This window comes from Canis lupus, chromosome 27 (genome assembly GCF_011100685.1).
Source record: "Canis lupus familiaris isolate Mischka breed German Shepherd chromosome 27, alternate assembly UU_Cfam_GSD_1.0, whole genome shotgun sequence".
Taxonomy (NCBI): Eukaryota; Metazoa; Chordata; class Mammalia; order Carnivora; family Canidae; genus Canis; species Canis lupus.
The window spans coordinates 37,474,739-37,499,273 of record NC_049248.1 but is presented as its reverse complement, the minus strand read 5'-3'; the positions used below and the strand labels follow the sequence as shown (position 1 = coordinate 37,499,273).

General features: G+C 43.6%; 2 protein-coding genes across 3 annotated transcripts in view; one reads left to right on the top strand and one right to left on the bottom strand.

Moving 5' to 3' along the window:
* ANO6 (anoctamin 6) overlaps positions 1–15,167 on the bottom strand; it is a 184,709-nt gene extending 169,542 nt beyond the window's left edge. For both annotated transcript variants that reach the window (XM_038577414.1, XM_038577415.1), the window contains exon 1: positions 14,977–15,167. In XM_038577414.1, coding sequence (XP_038433342.1) covers positions 14,977–15,046 — 70 coding nt within the window. In that variant the 5' untranslated portion in view covers positions 15,047–15,167. The remainder of the gene's footprint in view (positions 1–14,976) is intronic.
* LOC102155349 (collagen alpha-2(I) chain-like) overlaps positions 15,045–24,535 on the top strand; it is a 35,780-nt gene continuing 26,289 nt past the window's right edge. The window contains exons 1-3 of the mRNA XM_038577918.1: positions 15,045–15,272; positions 15,347–15,645; positions 16,117–16,217. Of these exons, the coding sequence (XP_038433846.1) occupies positions 15,045–15,272; positions 15,347–15,645; positions 16,117–16,217 (628 nt within the window). The remainder of the gene's footprint in view (positions 15,273–15,346; positions 15,646–16,116; positions 16,218–24,535) is intronic.

The following is a 24,535-nucleotide window of genomic DNA, read 5'->3' as shown; positions in this document are numbered from 1 at the left end:
AATAAAACAAATGGTGGTGGCACACGCTAGCTCTAGTTGGACAATAAGCCCTACAGTTTACCTGTTCTATAACAGTTACCACTTTTTTTTTTTTTTCCTTAAAATTCAGACCGATGTCTAGGTTCTGTGACAACAAGATGAGGACTGTTTTGGCTGTGCATTCACCTAGAACTAATTTCCCTCTCTGAAGGCTAACAAGATCCCTCTTCCCTTCATAGATAGCTTTTCATTTCCAAAAACAGGCTGACCTGGTACGATCCAGAATAGGGCCTTTAGTAAAGATCTGCAGTTCAGAGCCTGCCTGCCTGGGAGGAATGAAGTCAGCCTCAAGGGCAGACCAAGTGCTAGGGAATAAACCCAGGGCAGGAGCCAGGAGGAAAGCCACCTGCGAGAGGATGTGGTAACCAAGAAATGTGCAGACAGACAGGCAGGCCAGTTCAGGAAGACCAGCAGTCAGAGAAGGAAAAAGGCAAGAGTGGTGGTTCTCAACTTGTGAGACTCCCAGAACATTTTCAAATACTGGAAAATTTTGACTAGAGCACTTTTTTTTTTTTTTTAAGTATATGCACAAGATTGAGAAAATCTCCATTTCCACACTGAAGAACAAGGCTCACAGCTCCAGCCATCAGCACTTCCTGCGGAGTGCTAGCTTTGCTTCAGGTACCCTGCTGCTCAAAACTAGGTCACTCCCCAACATCAGGGAGCTGCTTTTGAGTAGAATTGTTTAATGTGAGGTGCTGATTTCTACTGCTCAGGTGGTGGTTTTCCCACATTCCAGTAAACACCTGATCTTTCTTAGGTGTCGGGTTAAAGTGCAGTCTCCTATCTGTTACCGCAGGAAACTGTATCCCACTCTTACTCACGGCCCCACTTACAGCAGCCAGTGCACCATGACTAAGTTAGTGGCCCGAAAAGAGATACGGCCCTTGGATCACAATTTGGGGTCTGAGATTTAAGACGCCACTGGTGGAACAGCTAAAGGAGAAAACAGAAGTAGAGTTAGTAAATCTGGGGACACGAGGCAGGCCATTATCAGGGTGTGCCACAAGCAGGGGCAGGGAGCACCACCGGGGGTGCAGGGAGGACTTCACATCCAGGGGAGGAGGGCAAATAGAAGACATCTCTGAGTAAGATGGAATGTGAAGAATAAAGAGTCTGGGGAATAAATAATAAAGAACGAAGAATAATAAACGTCCTAAGCATGTTTCTGAGAAAGGGGTTTGGGCAACTTGGCGGGGGGCCGGCTGGGGTGGGGGGTAGGACAGGCCAAATCATCAAAACTGGAAACACAAAGACAAGGTTAATGCTGGACTGCTACTAAATGCTGAAGTTTAAAATCCTTCCTGGCTGGAGTCAGAATGGGTTGCAGAGACTGTTGTGTGGCTGAGCCAAGAGGTGGGAATCAAGGGGGATGAGGGGTGGGAGAGGAGTGGGGTCTGTGGAGGCTGGAATCCAGGCAGAGTAAAAGCCTGCTTTAACCCAAGCAGTGCAGATGACTAACAGTGGAAAGCAGACTCAAAAAATCATGAGTCATCCTGAAGGGAAATAACGTCAGCGTCAATAACTTCTCTGGGAACTTGGAACACATGTGCTTGAACAAATATTTTGGAATCTAATATCCTGCACCAGGATTGAATCGCTCCTTCATTTCGGATAGGTCACCCTTACTTTTCTGTTCTCAGAGCTCTTCAGTTACCAAATGAGGCTGATAATATCTGTTTAGAATATTTTTAATCAGTGAAAAACATCAATAAGAGCTGACCTTCTGGAAAAATCACGGATTACGCTTGAACTCCCTGCATGGAAGGAACGCATCCACAAAAAAAATCCACTTTGGGCTGGTATCAGACTCATCAGTAAGATCGCCAGTGGGCTAACGCTCACAATGAACACGCAGGCATGTTGCACAATCACAGCACGGCAATTAAAACCTGAATTTCTATAAAATGAGAGAGGAGTTACTTCTTACACATTCCCTTCCATCTTAAGAAAACACTGGCTTTCCTCCTATTAGGGGCAAGGCATTGCATAAAATGAAATGCTAAAGGGATTATTAAAATAACTAAAAAATACCTGACTTTAAAGGAAAAATAAAATTAAAAGGTTAAGTATTATTAGTTTGCTATCTATGAGAGATGTACTAGTTCATGATTTAATTCAAAATATTAGGGAAAAACAAACAAACAAGACATTGGGGCAGCCTGGGTGGCTCAGTGGTTTAAGCGCCTGCCATGGGCCCAGGGCGTGATCCTGGAGTCCTGGGATCGAGTCCCATGTTGGGCTCCCTGTATGGAGCCTGCTTCTCCCTCTGCCTGTGTCTCTGTCTCTCTCTTTCTCTCTCTCTCTCTGTATGTCTATCGTGAATAAATAAAATTTTTTAAAAAATCAAAATATTTTTCCAGATATTCTTATATATAAAATATAATGGACTATGACTGATATCCAGAAAACACGGCTGAATCTCCGAAAATATTATGGTAAGAAGCCAGGCGCACAAGAGACTACATTCTGTAGGATTCTATTTACATGCAGCTCAAGAACAGGGAAACCAATTTATTGTAGGAGTCATTCAGTGTTCCCCTAGACTGGGGGAGGAAGACATCCCTTGAAAGAGCAATGGAAGTGTCCTCTGGTTGTGGGTGATGATTATAAAATTTGTCAAAAGTTAACAAACTGAACGGCTATCTTTGCATTTTACTGTATGTAAAATATGCCCTTTAAATGTAAAAAAAAAAAAGAAAAAAAGAAAAAAAACCACAAAAAACAAAAACCAAAACACCACAGGATTCCATAAACGTGCTAAAAATAGAGGGTTCAGGTAAAAGCATGGCCAAGGGGTGCTGGTACCATCTTTTATACTTGATCTCAGTGGCATTTATAAAGAAAATATTCCTGATTTGGAAGGAATAAGATGCAATGGCTAAAACAATAAGTTTAGTAACACAATTACATTGGTTGCTGGACTTCATTTATGTATGAAAGACTTTAACACAGAAAAGAAACAGGATTTTTTAAGAGTAAATGAAAACAGAATTTGCATCCATTTCTTTCTGCCCTAGCAACTGAAAACAAACCAAGTTTTAATTTGCATCTTCATTCGTATTCTAGTACCAGGGTACTTTGGCTTTTTACACAGAAGGACTTCTAGAGTGTAAGAGTATAGTATTAGGACCTCTCAGGAGGAAGGTCTCCAACGGAGCCCCACAGGGTTCCTGTGGGGCTTTCCCACCGTCACACAAATTCTGACTCATGCCTCAAGGGCTTGGTTATGAGACCCAGCCAAAATCAGGCCCTTCAAATGAGTCACATCCCTTAGCAAAGCAGGGCAGGGTGAATGGAGAATCAGTTCCTGGCTGAAAACCCAAGAAAGGCCCTCTTTGCTAGCTGCCTGCCCCATTCAAGTGAGGAGAGAAAAACGTGGAACATGAGGACAAGATGGACCTGCTCCTTCACTCTTTCCTCCTCCGCTGTCAACACAGGCAAAGTGCACAGCATTGCCCGCAGCCCAATCTCTCAGGCCCGTCTTTAACTTAAGGAAGGGAGAGTATTGTGCTAAATTGAGCTACAAAGGAAGAGTTAAAGGGAACTGGGAGCGACCTACAGAATTTTGTGGCTTTCCAACTTGGTGCGAATAGTTTGGCCAATCTACCAAGGAGCAGAGGGGCACAGCACCAAACAGCAACAGAGCTACTTCCTCACTTTAGCAAGTGCACTAACAGCTGTAAAAATCAATATAAACAAAGCTTCTGCCTGGAGGGCTGCCCCAGCACAGCCCAAGTGGAGTTGTGAGCCTGAAAACACTTGTGCTTGACACATGAATCTAATGTTCGTTTTGAGCCTTCTCATAGGCCTTTTTAAAGATGACACTCTAAGGCCATGTTATTTTTAGAATTATGAAAATAACAGCTGTACTTGTCAGCGATCCTCCAGGGAGGGCCCTTCTCCTTGAACTGGCTTTGGAAACACCCAAGGCCTGGTCTCAACTGTGCTTATCCTGCTTCAGTCTCTTTTTTCACAATCTTTAAATACAATTTGGTGGTAATCTTTTTTTTTTTTTTTTTTTTTTTTTTGTGGTAATCTGTCAGCATGTCTGTCTTCCCTGCCAGTCAGTCTCCTCGTTGGGGGCAAGAGGCCATTTCTGTCTTGCATACTGTTGAGTTCCTAGCACAGAGCACAATGCCTGGCACGTAGAAGGTGCTGAACAGACACCGGGTGAATGAATGGATTTCTGCATTGCTGGTTTTTATTTTATCATTTATCAGAAAACAAGTTTCATAAAGCTGAAATATGCTCTCCTCTCTCTCTGTTCTACATCCTCAGACCTCAAATACTACATGACCCACAAGAGGTCTTCAGTAAAGATTGTGAGAAGACATCAATTTGGTGCTCTATGCTCAGCGAAATCTCTAGGCACATCCTTTTTATTTTGTTTTGAGAGAGAGAGAGAGCACACTCGCACATGCTCAAGCAAATGGAACAGGCAAGGACAGGAGGAGGGCAGAGGGAGAGGCAGACAGAGAATCCTCAAGCAGGCTCCACACTCAGCACAGAGCCTGACACAGGGCTTGATCTCATCACCCTGAGATGACCTGAGCCGAAATCTAGAGTCAGACGCTCAGTGGACTGAGCCACACAGGCATCCCTACACACGTCTTTTTAAAAGAGCAACAACGGTCCTGATGTCTGAAGCCCACTAGTAGCAAATTCCACAATCAGCCTTCAAAGGGATTTTTGTGCGTGTGCCAAATAACTTAGTCAAGATTGTGACTGAACTCTTCAAAATAAGTATCTTGGAGTATGAAACAAGCCACTAGCCACAGTTTAGGCAACTGTAATTCTCAGGAAAACCATGATTACCCCATTGCTCAAAAGCCATTTACTGTGTTGCTGACCCTTAGAGTAGATGACAAGGCCTGTTAGAAATGTTCACATCTCCTCTATGATTTGTAAGCTGCAATGTGCTGGTTATAGAAGCATGCACCCCACAGCTACTAAATGCTATTTAAATGGAATAAGGAAATATGAGACAGTCTGACAATCTGGAATACAGGATGAAATCCATGGACAACAAGAACTACAATTCTAAGTGCAGTAACCAAAGATGACATTTTCACTTTTATTGGAGAGTCACTTCTAATGAACACCTAACTACAGAGCAAATAATTTTAACCCTGGAGATAAAAACAGCTTTCCTCCTTTCATTTTTGCTTTAATCTGCCCAAACGGAATAGGACATCTAACTTTTCTTAGGGTTGATGCTGCTGGGGGGCCGGGGGGGGGGGTTGTTTAAGATCTAGCAGCTGGGTATAGGCATATCACTCCCAAACTTCAAACACACAAAAGGAAATATATCATTTCATATACCTATTTTGTAAATTAGGTAGAGATTGTTTTATTTTTTATATCACTAAATTCAAAACAATTCAAACCATAAAGGTAATGATTTGTGTGCTCATCTTCAGTTTCATCATCTTGCTCTGTATCATATTCATGTCTTTTTTTAAAGTCTTTTTTAATATTTTTTAAAGATTTTGTTTATTTATTCATGAGAGACACAGAGAGAGGCAGAGACATAGGCAGAGGGAGAGGCAGGCTCCATGCGGGGAGCCCAACGCAGGACTCGATCCCAGGACTCCAGGATCACAGCCTGAGCCAAAGGCAGACACTCAACCACTGAGCCACCCAGGTGTCCCCATATTCATGTCTTTTAACAGGTTTTATTAGACTTCAAACTTCTCAATAATACTTAGTAAAGAGAAATTTTAGTCCTGTGGGCAAATGAGACATTTCAGAATTTTTCTATTTAAAATAACTGACTATTCAAATCATAAGTAAATACTATATATTTATTTTAAAACTGCATATTTTAGGAGCGCCTGGGTGGCTCAGTCGGTTAAGCATCAGACTCTTGATTTCAGATCAAGTCATGATCTCAGTGTTATGAGCCCCTTGTCTGCTTCTCTCTGCTTCTCTCTCCCTCCACCCCATCCCTCCTCCCACTAGTGCACACGCACTCCCACTCTCTCTAAAATAAATACAAATGCATGTTTCCTTAAATGTTTACCTTATTAAAATTTCACAGGATCAATATTAAGAACACTACTCTTTAGATTCTTTTTTTTTATAATTCTTTTTTTTTATAATTCTTTTTTTTAAGATTTACTTATTTATTCATGATAGAGAGAGAGAGAGGCAGAGACACAGACAGAGGGAGAAGCAGGCTCCATGCAGGGAGCCCGATGTGGGACTCGATCCCGGGACTCCAGGATCGCTCCCTGGGCCGAAGGCAGGCGACAAACCGCTGAGCCACCCAGGGATAGGGATCCCTACTCTTTAGATTCTAATTCGAGATACTTTTAAAATCTTAAAGTTGCTAGATTAAGAAATGCTCTTATTTCTTCTGCATTTCTTTAGTGTAAAAGCTATCAAAGTATCATTTAAATTTCATTATGAATCTTTATAGTATATTCTCTTACCTTTGTTACTAAAATTATATATATTCAAAGGGATGATACTGTTGTGAAATGTATCTACTGGAAAATCTAACTTAAGTTACACTAGTCACTGTGTATTTCTCCACTTTTGGTTGCTTTACAAATGACTCCATTATTTGTTGGTCTATTATGTGCCAGGAACTGTCCCTTGTCCTTTTATATATTATTAAGCCTTATAACAATTCTATAAAGTATCATTACCCTTTCTATATTACCTCTATGACATTTTTCTGATACGGAAGCCAAGGCTCCAAAGTTATAAAAACCTGCCCAAGGGTTGGTCTTTATGCAAAGGCCTATCTTTTCAATCTACCATAATCCTTTGATAATCAAAGTCTTTCATCCATTTACTCATTCAATAAGAATTTATTGATCCTCTATCATGTGCCAAGCACTATGCTGCTCAGTGAGGTGACAGTTCTCAAGATGCTCATAGTTTAATGAAAAAGGCAAAGACAAACAATGAGCTATATAAATGGAAGGTACAGCCTTGGGGGAAAAATAAAACCTCCAGTGAAAAACAGAAGAGGTAAATCTGGGTTGAGATATAGGTAAAAATTGCTACCCATAGTATTAACAACATTAGCTTCTAATTATGGAGGGCTTTTGGCTCATCAGTTACCACAACTCTGCCAAGTAAGATTTTTTTTTTAATTACATCATTTTGATAGAGTCACCCTTGAAGTAGGTTCTAATATCAACTCCATTTTAGAGAGGAGGGGAGAGCTGTTAATGACTCAAGGTCACACGGCTAGTGAATGTCTGGGCTAGAATTTGAATCACATCTGTCTAAAACTGAAGTGTAAGCAGTGGTCGTCTCTATCTCTGGGCAGGGCCAGGCAATTTGTCTGAGGAGAGCAGTGGGACAGAGGTCAGATAAAGAACTCTGAGGAGCAGAAAAAGGAGCCAATGGGGGATAAATAGAAAGGACCCACAGGCCAACGGAGAGACCCATCTCTTCCTCACCATGGACAGCCACAGTACAAGATGCCAGTCCATATCTCTGGCCAAGGTAAGGTGAGGTTATCTACAACAGATGGCGGAAATCAGCTTTCAACAAGGGGAAAAGTCATCCTTTTCTTTTCATCTCCAGTATAAGTACTTCTAATCAAATTCAGGTTTTCGCCTACAGATCCAAAACTCAAGAAAAGAGCACTTTCACCTGGTCCCTAATACCCACACTCATGGAGGGCTTTGAGGGGAGAGGGTGGGTCCCTCAGACAGGGGAGCTGAGGCCAGGCCTCTTCTCTTTCCCATCAGACCCACAGGGATGTAGAGTCACAAGGCATCCCCAGAGCCCTCTGAGAACGGAGTTTGGGTGTGCCAGCATAACAAGGTGGCCAAGAAGGTCCTCTCTCAGAGACACCGGGTCATTTCCGATTCTGAGGACATTTAGAGAATGAAGAGCCAAAACTGTCTGCACACAGCATGGTCAAGAACTGGAAAGGGGGCGATGGGATGGATGTCAAGTCAAATGGGTTTTTAACATCAGGTCAACAATCATGCCCACCATGTACCACCTGACTGCCCTCCCTTCTGCTGAAAGGCAAATATCTGAATGATTCTCCACGTTTCCAACTTCAGTAGTAATAGTCGAATCATGGAGAACCCTGACCACTGAGAATCTCATCACTGATCTTCCCCTCCTCTGTTCTCCTATGATATTCAATTGGTAATAAAACCTATTTACTTCTTTTTTTTTTAAGATTTTATTTATTCATGAGAGACAGAGAGAGAGAGAGAGGCAGAGACATAGGCAGAGGGAGAAGCAGGCTCCATGCAGGGAGCCCGATGTGGGACTAGATCCTGGGACTCCAGGATCATGCTTTGGGCCAAGGGCAGGTGTTCAACCACTGAGCCACCCAGGTGTCCCCAAAACCTATGTACTTCTTAAATGTCTCCTTCCTCACTTCTTGTACATACAATTATCTGATGACACACAGGAGCACAAATACTTTGGCTAGAAACTGCCTGACAGCAATTGAAACAATGGGATAAGCTACAGGTATGACTGATGGAAAAATAATCTCTACATGTATGAGCAATTTACGGGGAGCCTGCTAGGTGTCAGCCCTTAGGATCTTTTGCTAAGATTCCCTGAAAGAGATTCCTCCTAAAATAGGTTTCCTGGAATTTGGAAAACACTGTCAGTCAGTCTGAAGATCTGAGAGAGAGAAAGAGAAAGAGAGAGAGAGAGAGAAGAAGAAGAAAAAAAAGCTCACAATAATTATCTCTTTGCAGAAACCACATGCTATTCTTTGACTCCTTTATCTTTAAACACATGTGTCTGCAGCAGAGCCCCCGTCATGGTCATCCTTAACCTGACACTTAGTGGGCAGCTCCTGCACACATGATGTGACAAGGGCCACACAAAACAGCAATGTTTAAGGGGACCGAATTTAGGGATCTCTGAGGCTGAGTAGCCATTTCTTACACTGGAATTAAAATAAAATGAGGTGAGATCTTTTAAAGAAATGAAGAAAGTAGCACTGAAATACATGAATTCATTATGATGGTGACCTTGTAACTGCCAGTTGTGGAGGGTGAGTGAAAGGCCCCACACCCAGCGCTGGACATACACCTGGCATCCTCCTAGCATCCCCACCAGGCTGAAGAAACAGGCTTAGAGAAGCCTAGAAACTTGCCTCAGGTAATAGATTCTAAGTGGCAAAGCCAACCCAAACTCAGGTCTTCTGACTGCCAGTCATTCCTCTCCCTCAGCCCTGCTCTGCATCAGTGTGGCCTTCACTTAGTCCGCCCTCCCCATCCCCCTCTCCAGGGATTCACTTAGCACCCTCTCTCTTTAACCCTAGTTTTCCTAGGTAGTATCTATGATCCATGAATTTATACTCTTCCTTTAGTGTATCATTGTTTCTAAGGGTTTTGTTTGTTTTTCTTTTTTTTTTTTTTTTTTTTTTTAGAAAGGGGATCTTGTCTTTTACACAAATAAGAGGCACCCAGGGCTTGTTTATTTAATAAGTAACAGCAGAAAGAAATAAAATGCTACAAAAGAAGTGAATGCAGTTGTTTCAGATCATTATATAAACAAACTTTTAAAATATAATGTTAAAGGTCTGAGGTTACATGTGAGAAGAGTATAATGTTTGTTTAGACTTTAGCAGGGAATAATTTCTATTAAAAACTAAGCACAAATCAGGAAAAAAAAATGCTTAAAGCTGTGTCTACGTGATGCCCCAAGAAAAATTTAGCCATCATTTTCTCTGTACCAAGCCAAAGATTATTTTTCAAATACTCTAGATAGACTGTCTGGAGAAATTATAAAAAATTCAATTATGTAAACACAATCTTAGGTTCTTAGTTTATATATACCAAGCTTTATAAACAAGCCTATAATCTGCATAATTGTGCTTTGTGAAAGAACATCTACTTGCATGACTGACCTATGGCTAAAGGTCTGCCAAAGTTAAAATTAAGGTTTTAAAAAGGATAATTTTAAAGATCAATATCCTTTTTCCCCTCAATTTCAAGTATTTGTATTTTTAAATAATGTGGGAAATAGTAGAGTTTCAATGTCCTAGATTAAAAGCATTAACGATGAAAGCCACATCTGGACTTCACAAAAGAATATATTTTCTTTCATTCGTATTTTTAGCTACTGAATAACTTACTGCAGCAAGTTCTTTCAGTTAGCATTCAGACATGTAGCCAGGGCAGTAATAAATACCACAGCAGAGAAAGTTGCCTATTAACCCTTTAACTTGTCTTCCATGCACACATTCCATCTGATGTTTTGGCTGAGGAGTATCTGAATTGCTCTTCAGTACATATCCAGACACTATCCCATGGTTGACATTTTCATCTAGTATCCTCTAAACTGGGATTCTAATTAATTTTAGTTGCAGTATTATAAAGCAAGGCAAAAACTAAAGGAAAAGCAATAATAACAATGATGATAATGACTTAAGACAATCAGCTGATTGTATTAAATTCTCACCATCTCTATCTTTACATAGGAGTTACCAATCAGGCAAGAAGTACATTTCCTTGGTTGAAGGTAATTGGAAAGGATGTTTTTCTGGTCTAAAACTGGTAATTTTTGCACAGACCAAGCCCTGACTACATTGTATCACAGAAGCAATCAAGCTTTAATCTTAGGCATACAAAGCTTCCATTAAAATCTAAAAAACAGTCCCTTAGCAAGTGTTTGTTGAATATCTACTGTGAAAAGCATTGTGATAGGCAGGCTGCGGTGTACAAAGGTGAGTAAGATAGCACTCCTCTCTCTGCGACTGTATAACCTCTTCCTTAAGATATATTGAATCAGCTACAATACCAAACACAAACTGATAAATATGATAACAGATGAAAACCTAAAGTATTAGCTAGAGTGGAAACTTTTATTAAAACGTAATCATTTTAATCTAACCTACTACGGGTACCACCTTGAAAGTTGAAGACCACCTTTCAACTTAAGGCTAGACTATGGGATTTTTAAATAATGTAGTATAATCTCCCTTCCAGAATGTTGGAATTTAAAATAGTATCTCTGGGGGATCCCTGGGTGGCGCAGCAGTTTGGCGCCTGCCTTTGGCCCAGGGCGCGATCCTGGAGACCCGGGATCGAATCCCACGTCGGGCTCCCGGTGCATGGAGCCTGCTTCTCCCTCTGCCTGTGTCTCTGCCTCTCTCTCTCTCTCTCTCTGTGACTATCATAAATAAATAAGAAATAAAATTAAAAAATAAAATAAAATAAAATAAAATAAAATAAAATAAAATAAAATAAAATAGTATCTCTGACAGAAACCTTCCCAGGAGCTTTTGGTCTAAAGTTACTGGTTTCTGAAAGAAAAAAAAAAAGGTAGAGCAATCAACATGTGTGACTACTGCAACCTCTTGAGAAAAAAAAAGAATGGGGTGTGTGTGTGGAACTTTTTTGGAGCTGTTTGGGCCAGATTTAAAGAACAATGGGAATTATAAGAGGAGATGGCAAACATTTTAGAAAGCAATTTTTTGACTTGAAAGTTAAAACATAGAAGATAGTGACTGGAGATTTGAACTGAAAAGAACAGGTTTATTTTAAAAAGGGCAAAACTATACTCAAAGAGAAAAGCTTTAAGGATAGTTTTTTGTTGTTGTTTTTTAACTGTCATTCTCCTGGTACAGACTATCTCCTTCGTGCCACCGCAAATAAGGACAGCATAAAGGTTTTTTTTTTTTTTTTTTTTTTTTTGAGAAGTCACATTTAGGAATGCTCAAGACACATCGTTGTCCTAGCCCTCCGCCTGGTCTATGTCTCATTCTTCCCAGGGCTGCTTCAGGCACTGCGTCTGAAGAATCCCCTCAGCAAGATGCCTTGCTTTCTCCTTGGTACCACCACTGATCCTGGTGCACATCTTGATTACAGCATTAATCACAGACTACTACAATTATCTATTTGTGTATCTGCCTCCTTCCTAGATAGTGAGGTAAGAGAGGTCAAGGACCCCGCAACCTAGCAGAGTACCTGATAAACTATGTACAATCAACAGATAACAGGTCATCTCAAAGTGCCATAGAAGAGAATTCTACTAGGACCATAAAACCACTGAGCATAAAGTTAATCAAACTAAAAGGAGCAATTCACTTACAATGAGTCTTTCAACAATGATTTGCTTGGCTTCTACTGAATAACAAGCACCATTCTAGGCATGAGGGGCATAGAACACAAAGCATGCAAGACACCTGCCTTCAGGGAACTTACATGTTAGAGGAAGGGTGAGGAAGAAAACTTAAAAAAAAAAAATTATAACAGTGAATGTCTACAAAGTTTGGGATATTTTGTATGATCTCTCGAAGACCCAAGTGATCTAGTCCCAGTGCCCAAGAAATTTACACTCTAGTTGTGGGTATAAAGATAATCAACAACAAAGACAAAATACAAAGTGAATGCTAATTGTGTAGAACAGAAAAATAAGGGGTGTGACAAATTTATTGGTGGGCACTTTGGGCCATAAGGATCAGTAATAGCTTTCTAGGTTCGTGGCAGGCTTGGAAGGAGAGTGAGCCACTGAGAAACAGAGGAGCCAAGTCTGGTATTACTAAGGAAGGGAAATGGTCTGAACCAAAGCAGAGGAGAAAAGTGTAAGATTTTTTGGAATGATAGAAAAGTCTCCCTCCTGCACACCTGCCATCACTTTCCACCTAATTATTCAGCTCAAGTCCAAGAGTCACCTTGTTTGCTGGAAGCGGTGGGTCTTTGAGGCCTCCGTGATGTCACCTCTTTCCTAAATTTTCAGACCACTCTTCTCTATTCCCATGACCACTGTAGGCATTTCCAAACCTGACTACTAGAAAAGTCTACCTCTACCTCCTTCCCACTCCAATCCATTTTCCAACGTGCTGCCAGGAAGATCTATCCTAACGCATATTTGATCCTATCATTCTTTCCTTTAAAAAAAACTGTCTAAGTATAGAGGAATGGATAAGGAAGATGTAGTGTGTGTGTGTGTGTGTGCATATATATAAAATCATCACCAGCATCATCACCATCACTACCACCACCACCACCATCACCACCACCACCCTCCTCCTTCCTTGCATGTGGGCAATGGGATATTAGTCAGCCATGAAAATGAGGGAAATCCCGCTGTTTGGGACAACATGGGTGGAACCTGAAGGACATCATGCTAAGTGAAATAAGCCTGACAAAGACAATTACTGTGTGTCACTTCCAGGTGAAATCTACAAAAAGCTGAACTCCTAGAAACAGCAGGATGAGGAGGGGAGGAGGGGATGTTGGTCAAAAGGCACAAACTTCCAGCTGTAAGGCCAAGTTCTGGGGGTCTGAAGTACAGCATAGTGATTATTATCATTAATACTGCATCCTGTACTGGAAAGTTGCTAAGATGCTGGGCCTTAAAATGTTCTCACCACAAAAAAGGAAACGGTAATCATGAGGTTCCAGAGGCGCTGGTTAAAGCTACGGCGGGGGACCCCTGGGTGGCTCAGTGTTTTAGCACCTGCCTTTGGCCTGGGGCACGATCCTGGAGTCCCGGGATCGAGTCCCGCGTCAGGCTCCTGGCATGGAGCCTGCTTCTCCCTCTGCCTGTGTCTCTGCCTCTCTCTCTCTCTCTATGTCTATCATAAATAATAAATAAAAAAATATTTTAAAAAAATATAAAGCTACGGCGGTAATCATTTTGCAACATAGAAGGGTATGCACTCAATGGGTAGTACAAATGTTACATGTAAACTGTATCTCAATCCGGCTGGGGGAAAAAATGATAAAGGAAAACCACATCTAGAATGAATGAATGAATGAATGAAGAAAAGAAAGAAAAGAAAAACCACATCTATGAATGAATGAATGAATGAATGAATGAATAAAAGAAAAGAAAAACCACATCTAGCTCCTAAAATTAAGGGACTTCTAAAGTTATTCAAGAAAAAGAAGGGGGGGCTTTAGGACATGAGCAAGAACTGTTATGTTTTAAACTGAGCCTGGGAGCAAGAGGCGGGCTCCAGAGCTGCTGAACAGACCAGCTCGCAAATGTAGTTGCCAGGTTCTGGAGGCCCCGCGTGTGCTCATTCGCTGGCCCCAATTGTCCCCCCCCCATCCCCATTAAACAGTTCTCCCTTCGCTCCGTCTACAACCCCTGCACATTTTAAACTGTAACTAGAAATGATAACCCCCAGGCCTGCCCCCCAGGCCTGCCCCCCAGGCCTGCACCCCACCCCCCCCAGCTCCGGCCCTCGCCCTCGGAGGAAGTGTCCCGAGATCCGCCCCAACCAGGGCTTCCTCCTCCAATCACTTCCCCCGCGGGCTCTGCGGCTGAAGAAAGCCTCCCGGGCCGCCCCCCGCGGCCGCAAATCCGTTCCCGGGGGCCCCCCCCGGCCCCCACCCCGCCTCCCGCGCCGCTCCCAGCTTTCGCTTTAAGGCGGGCACAGGTGGGCCGCGCAGCCCCGCGCCCCGGCCCCCGCCCCGCGCCGCTCTCCGCTCTCCGCAAGCCCCAGCGCAGGTGCGGGGGGCAGGGAGTGACCCCGAAGTTGCTGCCCCGGCGCCAAGGTCCCACCCGTACTCGCACCGCCGCTCAGGGGCCGCGCCCGCCGCCCGCCCCGGCCCTGCGCCCCCCACCCCCATCCCCATCCCATCCTCACCCCATCCCCGGCCTTCCCGGGGGCGCCCCCCCCACCCCTCCCGCAGCTGAGCTGCGCGGGGGCCCCAGGACGGCGGCGCGGGCTCCCTCCGCTGCTCCTCCCGCTGCTCCCCCGCTGCTCCTCCACTTCTCCCCACGCTGCTCCTCTAATGCTCCCCCCGCTGCTCCCCCGCTGCTCCTCCAGTGCTCCCCCCGCTGCTCCCCACGCTACTCCTCCGCTGCTCCCTCCGCTGCTCCCCCACTGCTCCTCCGCTGCTCCCCCCACTGCTCCCCCCGCTGCTCCCCGCGCCGGTCCTCCCGCGCCTCTGCGAGCCCCCGGGCGCCGCGCCCCCGCGCAGTCCCCAACTTGTCCGGCCGCCGGCCCCCGCCGGGGAAGCCCCCGCTCACCGATATCCCCGTCGTCGTCGTCCTCCTCCTCCTCCATTCCTAGCAGAACGTCCCTGGTCATCATTTGCATGGCTCCCCCAAAAGGCGGCTCCGAACTTGGCGCGAAGTTGGGGGCTCCCGGGTTCCGGACCCAGGGCGCTGCCACGGGGCCCTGCGTCCGCGCGGGGAGGGCCGGGCGCGCGGGGCGGGCGGCGGGGGCGGCGGGGGCGGCCCGCACTGCTGGGAGCCGAGCCCTGCGAGCCCTGCGAGCCCTGCGAGCCCTGCGCGCGAGCCCAACCTCTCGCCAGCCGCGCGGGGCCGGCCACTGAGCATGCCCAGTGAGCGAGCCGGGCTCGCTGCGGAATGATTAAACTTCCCCCGGGTTCATTAGGCTCCCAGAAGGAAGTCGGGACGCGAGCCGGAGTCGTTGACGTCGGCGCTCTGCAAGCCCGTGACCTCGGGGAGGAGGAGGCGAGGGCCCGCGGGGTGGGGGTGGGGGCGGGGGCGGTGGACGGGGCTCCCCGAACCTGCCTCCGAGCGGGGCAGCTCTCCGAGGTCAGCCTTGGACGCCTTTGACCCGTGTCACTGCGGAGGGGACAGCCGCCACCGCGGCTCAGCCCGGGAACCCTGCGGGCCAGGCTACGTGGAGCCAGTGCAGGATCTTCAAGCATCAATTACTCGGACTCCAAAGTAAGGGACGTGTCCTCTCGGGGGGGGGGGGGGGGGGGGGGGGGGGGAGCACAGAGAAAAGAGGCAAAACTCGTAGATAATAAGCCACAGAAGAAAAAAGAGGGAGATGTAGAGCAACGTGTTCACAAAAGGCAGGAGGATTTCCGCATCAAGAGAGGTTAGGAGGCGAGAGAAGCGCCCTCTACCCCCGCCTGCACCAGCACAGACAGGGTGTGGTCGCAGGAGGACCTGGAGCGCGCAGTCCCTTTGGACCACGGAGGCTTAGTCCTCCGCATCAAAAATGCAAAAGAAGCCAAAGAACCACGCTAGGGTTAGAGGGAAACTCTGCTGTAATGCAGCGCGAAAGACTATTACTAACCCGAGGCTGCAGAGAAAGGACTAAAATAAAACTGAGGCAGAGTATAAAAGAATGCATTCCTGGAGACTTAAAAAGAGCCATAGGACGCATGCAAAGGGATTTCTACTTTGCAGGCACGTGAACCGCAGGTTTCCGGGATGGTGTGTCTGCAGAGCTGTGTTCAGAGAAGCTGGTGATGGATGGGTCCATTTGGACTCCCGGAAAGGGCCAGACGGTATGTTTGAAATCCTTGTTATAGTCATTGTCCTACACTTGCCATCGAAACTTTTTTATGTTTTTTCCACTAACGTAGCAGAATTATTATGATGACACTAAATTGCCTGTGCATTTTACTCTCCTGTATGTTAGAGGTTAATTGGACACCCAGGTAGTCAGGCCCAGGGTCCCCAGCAAGAAAGCAAAAAAGCCCAGATAGCCAAGACCAAATCGCACTAGCATCCTGTTTTACAGCTTAGACAAGACCACAATAGCATCCTGTCTAGCCGCCTCTGCAAAAGTGACTTTTACAAAACATCCTAAAACAGAACAATTAACTGTAAAACAGTTGTCAGTATCACAAGTTGAGGCGGGTCGTCTCCGGATGTGAGCGCAAGAGACCAGCAACATAGGAACAATAACCCAACAGGTAGACAGGTGCATGATCAAAGCCCCGATTGTCACACGTTAGCCACCAGTCCACAGAGACCCACACTGAGGATGCTCAAAATAGTTCCTGGAAAGAGCTTATAAAAACCCGTAAATGTGAACACCAAAAGGGCAACCCTCTCGGGTCCCCAACCTCCCTGGGTCCTTTGTACTATTATTGTTCAATAAACTTTACCTTGCTGCCCACTGCTCTTCGTTTGGTCTACTTCTTCATTCTTCGAAGCGGCATGACTAAGAACTGTTGGCATTAAGGGAATAAAAATCCTGAAGCACATATTCTTGTTTATTGAGTTTCCGTATGAAAAAAAGAAAACATTGAGACCAATCATAAGTGAGAAAACAACCATGAATATGCATCATTAGACATGTGGAAGTTACTTTTAAGAAAATATCCAGTATCCTAAAGAATAGAGAGAATTTTCTTTCTTTTAAATAGGCTCCACACTTAGTGCTTGAACTCACAACCCTGAGATCAAGGCCGGAACTGAGATCAAGAGTGGGATGCTTAGCTGACTGAGCCACCCAGGTGTCCAGAGAGAATTGTGTTTAATATAAAGAGAAAACAATATAGGATGGGCAGAGGGAGATAGGAGAATAAAGAAGAAGAAAAAAAATGAGGGAAAAAAAATATCTTTTTCTCTCAGTGAACTCTCCCCCAAAGCTCATAGGACTTAACTAAATTAGAAATTCCAGAGGCGTTTTAGTGACATGATCAGTTACCACAATTTTCATTTAATAAATGTGTACATAGTGATTTTTATGTGCTAGGCACAGTTCTAAATGCTTTACATTCAGTCATGTAATCCTCATTACCACTCTAGCAACTATTACCACTCTTTTACTCAGACACAGGATGATTAAATAATTAATCCAAAATCACACGTAGGATGTAAGTGGCAGAGCTGGGGTTCAAACCCAAGCATTTAAAATCTGGGCTCTTGGCCGTTTTATAAACCACCTCCAGAGACATTTCTGAATCTGTTAAAAAAAAAAAAAATCACCCCCCCCCCCCAATTCTAAGCTCTCAAAGTCTCATCAACTTTCTGCCAGTTTTCTCACCAAATGGCCTAGTTTTTATGGCCTGACTTTGCTCAAAGTTAATTAGTAGTTAGAAAACTCTTGTGGTTGATTTTGTAACAGGTTTCCATGAGTCATTTGAAATTCTTTGTACATTTTAGAGTTTACACTTTTGTTGCTTGATAAATGTTGCAGAGACATTGCTGGCCTTATATGGAAAATAACTATTGCTGGAAGGAAAATGAATTATTTACTTAGGTTACCCGTGAGTCTATCATCAGTAAATTCTATTCTTTCATTCAATCTATTTTATTTCCTGTAGCTTCTCTCATGCAATTTTTTTTTCCAACCGAGTATTATACGCTTCAAACGTAATCAAGGTCATAGGCCTATGTAAGATCCACATCCTTGACCCTAAAAAGTTGTCATCTATCATGAATAGTTACTGAAATAAAATGTGCCTAATAATATGTGGCCAGGTTATTGAATTTGCAAAGCTTTTCCAAGTTGGCAGTGGTAGACCAAGTATTTTCTCCTTTATTGGCCTTCTGATTCATAACAACCTTCACCTAGGCATAGGATGCCCTTTCTCTGCCCATCCCTTAAATATTGTGCGTCTCTGGCTTTGATCCTGTCCCTTTTCTTCTCATCTTTCCTTTTAGAACTTATTAAGTTTTATAACTTTACTGTCTATTCCAACCAGGGCCAGTTTCATGAGCATTTGAACAGTTGATTTACAGAGGGCCCTGCACTGAGAAGGACTTAATGCCTGGGAGTCTTAATGTTCTGTAGTTGCAGTCTTGAAATTCTTTTTTTTGTTTGTTTGTTTAAGATTTTATTTATTAATTTTAGATGGAGAGAATGATTTGAGGGGAGAGGCAGAAGGAGAGGGAGAAGCAGACTCCCTTATAAGCAGGGAACCTGACCCAGGGCTCTAACCAAGGACCCGGGATCATGACCTGAGTTGAAGACATATGGTTAACCAACTGAGCCACCCAGGTGCCTTTACAGGTTTGAAATTCATTCTCTTTCTTTCTTTCTTTCTTTCTTTCTTTCTTTCTTTCTTTCTTTCTTTCTTTCTTTCTCTCTCTCTCTCCCTTTTTAAAGATTTATTTATTTATTTATTTATTTATTTATTTATTTATGAGAGACACACACACACAGAGAGAGAGAGAGAGAGAGAGGCAGAGACACAGACAGAGGGAGAAGCAGGCTCCATGCAGGGAGCCTGATGTGGGACTCGATACTGGGACTCCAGGATCATGCCCTGGGCCGAAGGCAGGCACTAAACCTCTGAGCCACCCAGGGATCCCCCAGGCTTAAAATTCTTAATAATATTATCTTTGATTTTTTCTTTTTTTCTTTTTTTCTTTTTTTTTTTTATACATGGAGTTCAATGAGACAATGAAGTGTGCTTGGTTTTCATACAGTCCTGCCTCCCACTGCCTCTGCCTCCCTGGGATAGTTTCTCAGCCTTGCCCACGTTCCTTTTTCCCCTACCCAGAACTACTAGGACCAAGAAATCCTAGGCATAGAGAAGGTCAGGTCATGTTCATGCATCTGTGGTGTTGTGGGGTATGGCATGATGGCACCTGACTTGCCCTAGATTAGCAATGCCACAGTGCTGTCACCCAGTAGGTGACTCAGGGAGAATGAGCCTCTTGCCCATACCCTTTTATAAGGGCATCCAGACATGGAAGTTGCAATCTCTTGGAGGCAGTCCCCTTAAAGGAGTTTGGAGCCTAGAGTCCATGGGGAAGGGGAGATACCTGGCTCCACTTCCCAAGCCTCAGCCAAGGCATGATCCATCAATCCTACAAATTGGTGCAAGGGAGACCTGGCAGCTGGTGGGCCTCATGGGCTCTTTGAACAAGGAACTCTGCAAATTTTCATTTGCACTGGGCACTGCAAATTGTAAGGTTGGTCCTGACACCAAGGGCTTTATTGCCAGCCCAGATCGCTCTTCTATGTTACAAATGGTATATATGTTTGCATGCTGGCTATCTCCACTTGGCTATTTCTTAGACATTTCAAATTTAGCAGGTCCAACACTAAATTTATAATTTCTGCCCCAAACCTGTTTTCCTTAAATTTGGCAATAGTACAAACTAGTTACACAAGCCAATAATTTGAGAATCATTTTGATTCCCTCCTCTCTGTCTCATATCCTCCATGTATAATCAGTTGCTAAATATTGTTCTATCTCCTGGATATCTCAAACACATCCTGAATCCATTGCTGCATTACTGCATAATTGCATAGCATGACATTTTAGCAGAAGCCTGATGTAAGAGATAAAGACACAAAACTATCTGAAGGAATGGAGTTTTAGGCAGAAGGGAAAGCAAATGCAAAATCTGCAAGGAAAACCAGCAAAGAAGTCATTACCAACCATTTGGTAATACATTACCCAAATTCAGCAGCTTACCCACCAGTAAACGGATATCCTCTCACACAGTTCCTGTGGATCAGGAATTTGGGAGCAGGAGAGTCAAGAGCTTCTGGCCTAGGTCCTCCTTTGTAGTCACAATGTTGGTCAAAGCTGGTTGGTCACAGCTGCAGTCACTTAACAGCTTAACTGGGTTCGAGATCTGCTCTTCTAAGATAGTTCACCCTCACGTGGTGCTGCTTGTCAGTAGGTATGTCATTTCTTTCCTACACAAGCCTGTCCGTAGACCACTTGAACATCCTCATGACACAATGCTGTCTTCCCTGACAATGACTAATCCAAGAGAGTGGGTGAGGTAGAAGCCATAACATCTTTTATGACCTAACCTTGGAAGTCATGCTTTGTCATTTCTGCCACTGGTTATACAGGTCAGGCAGCTCTACTCCTAATGGGAGGAACTTGTGCAAGAGCATGAACACCGGAGTCAGGAGTCACTGGGAGCCATCTTGGAGGCTGGCTGCCACATATCTCCGCTGTTGTGCTACATTATTTCTGTCGTTCTTCCTTCTTAGTTACTGCGAGCTAACTATATGCTGGCCACTTCCCTAGATGTTGAAGATTCAATAGTAAAGACAAAAAACGAAGACAGATAATGTCTCTGCCATCATGACTTTCCACCGTAGTGGATAGAGGCAAGTAAGTAAGTACCTGTCAGGAAATGAAGGGCATTGTGAGAAAAATGCAGCGGGGCAAGAGTCAGAGAGAACGATGGTTGGGAGAAGGACCTTATAATGAATGGTTGGGGGCAAACTCTGTGATAAGGTGACATTTTAGCAGAGGTCTGAAGGAAGTGAGGGAACAGAATATGTAAATCCCTGAGGAAACAGAGTTTTAAGAAGGAAATGCAGGTGCAAAAGCCTTGAGGACAAGAATGCTTAATGTCTTCAAGAAAAGCAGAGGCCATGGTGGTGACCGTAGCATAGTGACAGAGGAGGAGATGAGGGAGGGAGGAAGGGGAGTGCTGCAAGCCACTTTTAGTCATTAGAGGGACTTGGGTTTTGACCTTGAATAATGTGGAAAGTCTTTGGAAAGTTTTAACTAAACAGGTGGCATACTTATATTTTAAAAGGATCTTCCTGACTGCATTATGGAAAATAGACTAGTGTGTAGAAGAGCAAGCGTCACATCAGGGAGGCCAGCTAAGAGACTAGTTCTTTAATTCAGGCAAGGGATAATGGTCTTGAACCAGAATGGTACTGGTAGTTGTGGATTAAGGTATGTTTTGAAATCAATCTGAAGGGTGTCTGAGGTACTGGATATGAGTCTGAGGGGAAAAAAAGGAGTCCAGAAGAACTCCAAGACTTTGAGAAACTGGGAAAATGGAGTTGTTATTTTTGAGATGCGTAAGACTACAGGAGAATAAGGGGATAGGGGAGTTTGGTTTTGGTCCCATAAGATTTGAGATGAGATATTCATGTGGAGATGTCCAGCAGCCATGTGTCTGGTGCTTGGAGGAGAGATCTGTACTGGAGATAGACTTCAGATGGGCTAGGATTGGTTAGGAGGTTAATCTATGTAGAGAGATAGAGTCTGAAGAGCACCTGGGTGGCTCTGCCAGTTAAGTGTTGGACTCTTGATTTAGGCTCAGATCATGATTTCAGGTCGTGAGATCGAGCCCCACGTCTGGCCCTTGTGCCGGGGATGAAGCCTGTTTAAGATTCTCTCTCTCCTTTCCCCCCATCCCCCCAAAAGAGATAGGGTCTGAGAGCTGCGCTTTAGGACTCTGCCCTCCAATACCTGTATTGAGAAAATGTAGAAAAAAACAGTAAAGCAGATGGAAATGGAAGGAGTGTCCAGTGAGAAATGAGGAACAGGAAAGTGTAAAGTAAAAAGTTTTTCAAAAAAAGGAGGAAATGATATCCTGTGTCAAATTAATCTGATAATGTGACCTTGTAAATACTTCAAATTTTCCTGTAACTAAAATAGCCTTCTTTGAATATGAAGAAAATTTGCCATGGGATTTAGCAGTGGGAGGTCACAGGTGACATCAGCAGTTTCAGGGGAGTGATAGGGGACAAAATTCTGGAATGGGTTTCCTAGTGTGTTTTTTCCAACACCTCAAAGCAATGCTCCAATTCTCAGTGGACGTTGACTGGGTGTACTACAATCAACAATTCTGACACTATCTACCAGAGATAACTTCAGATCTCACAGGTTAAGAGTTCAGTCTCACAAAACAGCCATGCCATCCCCCCATTTCAGACCCCAATCACAAATCCTGGTTGTCACCTGTGCTTCCAACCAACTAGCTATAGCTTGAAGGTTCCCACAACCCCCAACTCAGGTTTGATTAATTTGCTAGAGCAGCTCACAGATATCAGGGAAACATTTTTGTACATTTACCAGCTTATTATTAAGGAGTTTATAAAGGGTACAGATGAACAGCTGGATGAAGAGAGCAAGATCCAGAAAGTTTCTGAGCACAGGAGCTTCTGTCCCCTCGGCACTGGGGTGTACCATCCTCCCAGAATGTGCCTGTGTTCACCTGTAAGTTCACTGAGTCTTGTTTAAGAGTATTTATAGAGCTTAATCTTCAGCACCCTCCTACCCTCAGCTCAGGGACCAGTGGGTGGGGCTGAAAGTTTCAATGTTCCAGTTACTTGGTCGTTCTGATGGCCGGCTCCAGCCTGAGGTTATCTAGGGTAGGGGCACACCCTAAGTCGCTTCATTAGCATAAACCCCAAAGGGCCTCCTATCACTCAGAAAATTCCACGGGCTTAAGGAGGTTTGTACCAGGAACTAAGGACAAAGACCAGATATATTTCTTGTTATACCATAGGTTTACAGGAGAATGAAGGATGAAGAAATGGTAGAAATGACTATCAACAACTCCTTTGAGGAGCCTTGAAATTCTTTGAAACCTATGAACTCTAGAATTCTATATTCATTTCTATTTGGATTCTAATAGGCAGCTAAAATTTAACATCCAAAATCAATCTCCTGATCTTCCTCCCAAACAAACCCTGGTCTATCAATAATCTTCTCCATCTCAGATAAAGCAAAACTCCATCCTTCTGATTGCTCAGTCCTCAAAGCCTGGAGTCACGTTTGACTCCTCTCTTTCTTGTACAGTCTATATTTACTCCTTTTATGTCTGTTGAAATATATTTAGAATTAGGACCACTCCACACCACCTTCCCCCCTAACATCTCATCTGTGACATCATCCTCTCTTACTTGGATTAGTTTTCTAATTTCCTTACTTCCCACCTTTGACCCCCTATAGTCCATTCTCACTCAATACAGTAGCTAAAGTGATGTTTTTAAACTGTAAGTCAGATCATATTATTCTTTGTTCAAACTACCAGGAGCTCCCCATTTGCACTGTAGGAAAATCTAAGGTGTTTTGAAAGCTAGCCTATTTAAATTGCAAAATCTTCAGAGGCACCACATATGATTGTACAAGATGTTTACACAGGTGCCTGGGTAAGGGGAGTTAAATGAAGCCTGATATCTACCTCAGGCGCTACTGCCAAGCCTCATGCTTTGGTTCAAGGTTCTGTCTGTACAAGCTTTCACATGGGTTGTCAGCAACCCTGAACACCTCTACGCATGTACTCCACTTCCTTCTTTATTTTATCCTTCTTCCCTAACTCCCTTTTACATACTACATCATTTATTTACTTACTCTCCGTATTATCTATCTTCATTAACCAAAGGATAAGCTCCATGAAAGCACTGCTTTTGTCTTTTGTTCATCACAACATTCCCAGCACAAAACAGGTTTTCAATAAATATTTATTGAAATGAATTGAAGATAGTGTAAAGGGTAGTAGATAAATGCACAAGTAGATAGAAAGGTATGTGGAGCCAATAGAGGTTATGTGGGAGAGAGAAGAGGAAACTGCTGTTGAGATGTCCTTGAGTAGATAAAAGTGATGGGCTCTTATAAACTGGAGATAATGTCTATGAAAAGCAGGATAAAATATTCTATATGCAAACCGTAGTGAAAATACAGTATTTGGATACAGATGCAGGTATATAGGTAAATGTATTGGTAGGAGCTATGGAGGCTGTGAACCCCCCCTCCATGTTTATTTTGAAATATTTTAAACATATAGAAAAGTTAAAAAAAATAATGTAACAGACACCTATACACCCATCCAAACTTCCAACAATTGGGAACATTTTGCTATATTTGATTTATCTGTTTGTCTTTCTGATTATATTTCATTGAACCATGTTAATGTTGCAGAACTCATAACATATCATCCCTACATAAATAACACATGCACATAGAAGAGATTTAACAATATTTCCCCCATACCAACCTATTCCATATTCAAGTCTCAGAGTCTTTAATGGTTGGGTTATTCTTTTTCTTTTTTCAAAATATTTTATTTATTTTTTCATGAGAGACACAGAGAAAGAGGCAAAGACATAGGGAGAGGGAGAAGCAGGCTCCCTGCAGGGAATCTGATG